General features: G+C 36.4%; 1 protein-coding gene across 1 annotated transcript; it reads right to left on the bottom strand.

Moving 5' to 3' along the window:
• Window positions 1-364: 364 nt before the first annotated feature.
• On the bottom strand, window positions 365-7,131 carry LOC141359640 (GTPase IMAP family member 7-like). Its single transcript, XM_073862398.1, has 3 exons — window positions 7,125-7,131; window positions 6,088-6,937; window positions 365-521 (listed from the first exon to the last, which is right to left on the bottom strand). Exons 1-3 carry the CDS (start codon window positions 7,129-7,131, stop codon window positions 365-367), a joined length of 1,014 nt encoding a protein of 337 aa, XP_073718499.1.
• Between the last annotated feature and the right edge of the window lie 874 nt (window positions 7,132-8,005).

The raw sequence follows: 8,005 nt of genomic DNA, 5'->3' as shown, positions 1-8,005 counted from the left end.
CTCGAGTTCATCAGAAGGCACCTAGAGGCAAACCTTGCCACGAGTTTGGGGTTATTCAGAAAGCCGGGGTCATAAAAGCAAAATAAAGATGCAATTTCTCAAAACTTGACAGGTTATTCGTGTCCACAAGTTTGCAAAGAAATACACTTAACGTTCTTCAAGCAGAAATCTCTCAGCTAAACATGGCTCAGCTAAAATAAAGCACTTGAAACTTCTCCAGACTTCAGTGATTTTATCTATAAACCGAATCCATCACTGAGACTCGGTGACCATAAAAACCGACCCTTATGTCAGCGGAGGGAGATAACTGGGTCTCTTTTCTGCTGAGTGCTCACGGTCAGGTCCGTCCCTTTCAGCATTTGAGTCATTTAAAGGGCATAGAGGAGCGGGCAGTACAAGGTCTACAGAAGCCAACATTGACAGCTGGGGTCTCCAAGGTGCCAGTTCCTCTTACAAGGTTGACAGAGTCTGGCCAACACTCACGAAAACCAGAGACGCATAACTGTCGACAGTCGGCCTGCCTGTAAGGAGATATCGAATGGTAATGTGTCACATCCAAAGAAGCCACACCCTTTTCATTAACATATTCATCAACCAGACAACATTGTTTGTACAGTATGGATCTTGTGTTAACAGGGAGCACAGTGAAACAAGACTAAACCCTTTTAACTATAACTGGGAAATAAAGAACTAACTATACTTCTGTCTCAACTATATTCACTTCAGGTGTCTTTAATGAAATCACGATGCATATTAACTCAATAATAATAATAATAATAATGTAACATCAAGACATAAAGTAAGCAAACAATCAAACCATTTGATAATCCTTAACATTTCTTTACATTCTTTCATATGAATAAACCATTGGATAATCATTGAGATTCCAGAAGACTTCAGCACTGTAGTAAAAAAACAGCCCGATCTTATGAAAATGTATACATATTTTACGAGTTAGCAAGTTTATATGAATTCATACAAAATCATGCAAAAACATATTATTATCATACAAATCCAATAACAAAACCCTAACCCCAATGTCACAGAGACAAAGGCAAATTGTACAAAAATGATCAAATGTGTTCAGACGAATTAATAAATTTTTTTTACTCTTTCCCTGCCAATGATGAGATATCTCGTAAATTACAAGAAAACATTTGCATGAAAAAAAACTGTTCCTATAATGAGTTTTTATGTTAATCTGTAAAACTGCGATAATCCAATAAATAGTACACTTACCCAATTTATAAAAAAACTGAAGCCAAAAAAAAGTATTAATTTTACACTCTGTGTGTGTTTGATAATCATTCTGAATCAAAATTCCTTCACAGAAATGCAATTATTTCAGCTTTTTGCCAAAAAAATATATATATATATTTTTTAAAGAAAAATACCCATATTTAAGAGTTTATAAGCAGAGAAAAAATAAACTTTAAAAATAAAACTTTTTTTATTTTATTTGTTTGTTTGAAAGCATAGGGTCTGTTCTTTAATTTGATATATTTGTATGTTTTTATGTTTTTAGAAATTTTGTGAAAATCACAAAAAAAATGCTGGCAGAAACCTTTAAATAAAAAGGCTGGCGGGGAATGAGTTTATATATGTCAACCTGATCTCACTGTACAAATTGCAATGATATAGCATTGTAAAAAACTTAAAAGATTTAAACCAATAATGAAAAATTAAATTGTGTAAAGCACTGGGAGTACTGAACAGATTTCTGAAAAATCCAACAGAAACTTACCTATTTTACAATGTGGCTAATTCATATGAAATCATACTAATTCGTATTTTATTACAATCTGCTTTCGCCATTGTGACTTTGGGGTTAGGGGCAGGGTTTCATTCGTGTTTAGTTCAGATAATGTTCATCATACAATTTATACAAATTAGCCACATTGTAAAATAAGTAGAATTTTCAATGAGATCAGGCTTTAATGGTCAATTTTGAGACTGTTTGAAAATGATACGACCCTATAGGACATTTATGCAAGCAGTACAAATAGTTACAGTAATAGTTATAGTTACAGTAAGTTTTAAAGTAAAAAACGGACACTCTTGTATAATTGCATGTGACGTTTAAATGACGCATTACATCCACTGCCAATATATATATATTTTTTCATTTTTACATAATTTATTTTTAATTCACAAAACTTTCATTTACATTCATTCACATACTGAACTCTCAAGGCTTACTTTTTATTATAGTATGATCAAATCCACAGCGAGGGTCTACTTTAGAACACATTTCAAGTCATTGAGAAATGCTTATATGGTTGTATAAGTTGGAAGATATAAGTTTTCCATAATTTTTAGTTAAGATTCCAGAAACTGGCATTATGCAAGAAAAAGTTGGTGTTTTGTAAAAGTAAAAAAAAAAACGACTTCTCCACTGTACCAAGAACCAATCACACCTGAAACTATAATCAACCTGCTGTGATGTGACTAAAGATCTCTATTTATCTTATACTGCATCTCACATCTCTGACACTTCCAGAATCAATCCTTTCTTGATTCCACCAGTTGCTAACAACCACATACTCCTTTAAACTGAGCTTTAAAATTGACATCAATCATGTGGAATGAGGATTTTATGGGAACATAAAGTTCAAAATGACCTTTTTGTGATAGATAAAATGGTCTCGTAGGGAATTTTCGCTGTGTTTGGGATAGGATGGGTTTTAAACGCAGTGACACTCTAGACACTCCATGTACAAATCATTGATAAAAAATTAAAGATCTCTGATCGCTAGCCATGAAGTGAAATAAATGTACAAATCTAATCAGAATGAAAATACATTACCCCGTCCCCCCCTATACTCAATAGCACAGCTCAGACGATAGATATGAATATGCAAATTAATCCCCACCTCCACTTTATACACTACTGCAGACCATAGATATATATGTAAACAGATGCTGCATTCAGAGGCGAGTCTATGAGGCATCCATACATGATATCTATAACTCTGATCCACGCATTCAATTGTGTTGATATGATTGGTAACATGTTTGTGATGATAAAAACCAAGGCAATTTCATCTCTAATTTTATGGAGAAAAAATTTAGTAAGGGTGTTAAATGATGAATTAGCCCGTGGCTTTTAAAATATTAAAAACACCACATAGACATTTAACAACAATAAAAACCTGATTTTCCCCACAGAAATATAGCACATTATTGTATAATAACAATATAACATTGAGTGATTTTGGTCATAGTGCATTCAGCTTCATTTCTGATGGAAACGTGAGCCAGAACTGAGCGAGTGATGGGTTTGGTCGAGCGTTTGCTCCAACTTCAGTGCCGACACGCATTCAGCCCCGGTGGAGAAGAGGTTTGTATGTTTCCCCACTGAAGGGACGAGAGAAATGAGTCATGAAAGCTGACACATTAGCGCTGAACTCCAGTCTGATCACTGGAACAAAACACTCCTTTGGCCTTACACCAGACCTCTCTTATGACAGTGATATATAAAGACCATCAAAACAAACATCGCATCAGTGACTTTCTACAGAGAATAAAGACGGCTTTAAACCACAGACCCTTCACAAACAAAACAGATCAGACCTCGAGCGAGAGATTTAAAAGGGTTGTCAGCAATAAGTGCAATGTTGGGTACTGTAATGTAAATCCATACAAACGCTTGTTCTATTGAAAGATAGAATCACTTCTTTTAGGGTTGCAAATATATCAAAAAAGCATTAGGCCTAAATAATACCGGTTAGTGTTGGTAGGTGTCATCCGATGCTTTGCTAAGTGTAATTCTTTGCGGAGGTAAATAACATCATACTGTATAGCACCAGATGGCTTTAAAACAAATAATAAAAGGCAATAAATGTGTGACAAAGTCTAATCTATCTGTTGTAATTAAAGGTGATTTCATATTTTGATGTTAAAATACTTTTCGGATACTTTTTTTAAATGTAATATTCCAAGTGTAACAATAAAATATTTATATATAAATTTAAGACACATATTTAACTTAATGCTATTCAAAATACAGAATCAGTGTTTATTTTATGTGTGTAATGATAGATCCCGTTAATGAAGAATGTGCCGTCACCTTCTGTTAGACACTAGGCTATTGGTTACTGTTGATCATATCTTACCCAGCAAGTACTAGCCGTCATTTCACTGTCTAGGTTAACTATAGACACAATAGGCTATGCTATGAGTAACCCCGCAAAAACACACTTGAAATTTGGTAGTTTTAGTCAAAATATGAATATGGTGATCTGTCAAATGCATAAATGTTTTTTTTATTAACTCTTTCCCCGCCAGCGTTTTTTTAAAAGTTGCCAGCCAGCGCCAACGTTTTTTCATGATTTTCACTAAAGTTTAATGCCTTCCAGAAAATGTTCTTCAAATATATAAACATACAATATACCAAATGAAAGAACAGACCCTCTGCTTTCAAACAAAAAAACGTTTCATCCTACCTTGAGTAGTTGTTTTGTAATCAGCTTTTGAATATGGGTAGGTTTCAGCAAAAACACCACATTTTGAGCAAAAAGCAGAGATAATTCCATTTTTGTGACAGACTTTTCATAGAGATCCAATCCAAAGCGATCCTCAAAACAGACCCGGACATGCAGCTGCGTGCCATAGGGCAAGACTTCCGTGTTCAAAAAGCTGCGGAAGGGCGCCACCTGGTGGATAGTAGCGGTATTGTGGAAAGACTGAAATACTCGTCATTGGCAGGGAAGCGTTTTCTCTTGATTGACGAGATATCAATGGTGGCGAAAGAGTTAATAATGTACAATGTTGTTAAACACAGGGAATTTTTAACTTTATCTTATTATTATTTTAAACATCAATCGTTACTAAATATTTATCGATGAATTGCACAGTGGCCTTGGGTGAGACTAATATGTAGCTTTCAGTTGCTGATTGATTGCTGCTGTGGCTTGTGAATGAAATAATAATTGAAATGCAGAGTTGCGTCCTCACCGTCTCTTAGCACACCTCAGATAAGCATAAAATCATTTTAATGATGCAAGTCAAGGACAATCCTTCCATCTTAAGAAGGGCTTTGGTATACAGCAAATTATCTCTCAACACAAATCACAAAGCAAATTCATCTGGTCAATCTTCTGCACGTCTTTGCTTTGTTCAGTTACAGTTTCAAAGCGACTACTCCAGAGTTGGTTTTGCAAGTCAATTTAATTCAATTTACTTTTTTTACTTCATGCTGCATTTTTACAGGGTATGGTCACGAGCCAGTAAACAACTTTTAGTGCAATTTAGCATGATTTTTAAAGTCTAGCCTTTTTAGGTGGAGCTGGAAAATCTAAAGCCCGGAATACACTGCAGGATTTTTCCACTCTTATAAGATCATAACCTTATCACACTGTGCGACATGAAACGTTTAAACTCGGGTACGACAGGCATGTAGACTGTACGATGATGACACAGAAGCTTCGGCAGCTGCGTCACACATTCACGCAACGTCACCAGCATGCGCTTGTGGTGAAGAAATACCAGTGCGCAGGTCGTAGCAGCAAACACACTGCCTTTGAACCTTTCTCACTGTACGACATAGGACCATCGATGAAGAGCCACGATCATAGAAATCGTGACAATTGTTTCACGATGGCAATCTTTCATCTGGGACAGCCAAAAATCATGCAATGTATCTGGGGCTTAAGATATGACTTTAAGATGTTTTAATAAATGCTAGAACATGCAGGATGTCGCCACATTAGCAGCGGGACCCAAGTAAGTTTTACTCTGAGTTTAAATCTGAGACGGCAAATTTCAGAATGTGTGACAGCGCTAAATACCTTCTAGATTGATTAGTACTGTGACAGCATTTAGTGCCTTGCTCAAGAGTACCACAGTCATGAGACTCGAACCAACAACTCTCTGGTTATGACTCCAACTCTCTAACCGGCTACAACTGGCCCTTATAATTGATAAAACAAAGTGAGAACGTTGTTTAGGAGGTGTCAAGAAACCTTTATAGTGATAATGTTGAAACACTGAGACCACGAGTTTTAAAATGGTTGTAGTTCAATTAAAATTGTTTTTAAAATATGAAAAGATTTTTTTATAAAATTCCAAATTTTCGTTAGAACAGACTGGCTTCTTTCAGCTTTATATCTGGCCTCATCCTCTTGTTCCTTGATTCGCTTTTTTTTTTCTTTTTCATACATCTCAGCTTTAACTGTTTTCATCATATCGTCAATCTCTTTCAGTCTCTGCTTCTCAGTCTCTTTCAGGATTCGTTGTTTCTCTTCCTCAATTATTCTCTCTGCCCTCTCGAGCATTTCATTGGTGTAATGCTCCCCACCGTTTCCAGTCACCAATTTATCAATCTGGTCCAGTAACTGAATGACCTGATTTGGACTCTTATCTTCATTATTGAACACATGATATCGTCCACTGCAGGTTTTGATGAAACTGACCAGTTGTGGGCTGTCACGAACAAATCTATGAATGCTTTTGCCCTTCAGTTGATCTCCGTGAGTAAACAACGCCATGGCATATGTGGAGGCTTCTTGGCCAAAAACTGCTTGGATGATTTGAACAGCTTTTGACTCTTCTTCTGTGAATCTGCCCACCTGAATCACAACTAAGAAGACATGTGGACCAGGAGCAGAGAGAGGGATACAACGTTTAAGTCTGTTGATCACCTCATCTTGACTCAAGCCGGTGTCAAATAGACCTGGAGAGTCAATGACTGATACTTTTCTTCCCTTCACTATTGAATCAAATTTTTCACATTGTCCAGTTACAGAAGATGATGATATCTCTGATTTGAAAACTTGTTTTCCCAAGATGGTGTTGCCTGTTGCACTTTTCCCCACCCCGGTTTTTCCAACCAAAAGAATTTTGAGTTCTTCTTCAGGATGTTCTTCAGGAAGTTGTTCTTCAGGAAGTTGTTCTCCAGGAAGTTGTTCTTCAGTAAGTTGTTCTTCAGTAAATTCTTCTGTACAAAAACAATTATTTTGCATTTGATTTTATATTTTATCTTGCAAAATATATATAGTGTTTATCCAACAGTTCTTTCTGGTTCTTGAATCCGATTGGCTAAGAGCTCTTCTCAAGCATGCAATATTGTACTTACAACTTAACAGCAACCGCTTCACCATTCGTATCATTCCGGCGCCCCCTACTGGTCATGTTAGTATTAGTGAGTGAGGTTCCTTTAAACACGTGAGTCATTCGCTCATCTCTGACTGGAAAAGCTGCACGTACACACGGACACACACAGACGCACTGTTTTTAAACACTCTCCGTGTGTCTCAATAAGTTTCCAGAATCGGTCTGTGAATCCTAATCGGAAGAGATTATCTCGTCGAAGATCAGCACTCTTGAAGGTAAACTTAAGTGCAATAATGTCACATCATGTGGATGTCTAACATACACTTGGAATAAAGCAATGAAAACAATAATTTTCTCCAGCTCAATCTCTCTCCTCCCATTAAAAGGACGCGAAAACACAGTGAAACTGCAGGTAAGAATACAATATAATTTATTATCACGTGACGTGACTATTAAAACATGTTGTGAGATATCACTGTTAATATTTACTGTATAAGCAGCACACAAAAAACATCTCTCTGACTTAAAATAAATCTGTTTTATGTAGTACTGTCAAGAACAAACTCCAATAATAAAGCGAGTGCTCGTACCGTGTTAAGTAAGGGACATGTAGAGGCAGCCGGTAGTTATTGGGAAATAAGCCCCCGACAGTGTGATCAGGACCCGACGCGAAGCGGAGGGTCTTGTATCACACTGAAGGGGCTTATTTCCCGATAACTACCGGCTGCCTCTACTGTACATTATCCCGCTTATTACACGGCTACTTGTCACATAAGAAAAAAAACGGACATGAATATGAATTTGAAACATTTTATTGGCATATTTGTTTTAAATTAACATTTTTATCCTTCCGCGAAACTTTGCACAGATTCATAAAATGATCGTAATACCTTATTAAGATCCTCTGCTTCATACTTGTCTGTCTCCATTTTTTTCTCTTTTAGCCAGTCTT

This window comes from Misgurnus anguillicaudatus, chromosome 23 (genome assembly GCF_027580225.2).
Source record: "Misgurnus anguillicaudatus chromosome 23, ASM2758022v2, whole genome shotgun sequence".
Classification (NCBI taxonomy): Eukaryota; Metazoa; Chordata; class Actinopteri; order Cypriniformes; family Cobitidae; genus Misgurnus; species Misgurnus anguillicaudatus.
This window is presented reverse-complemented; position numbering and strand designations above follow the sequence as displayed.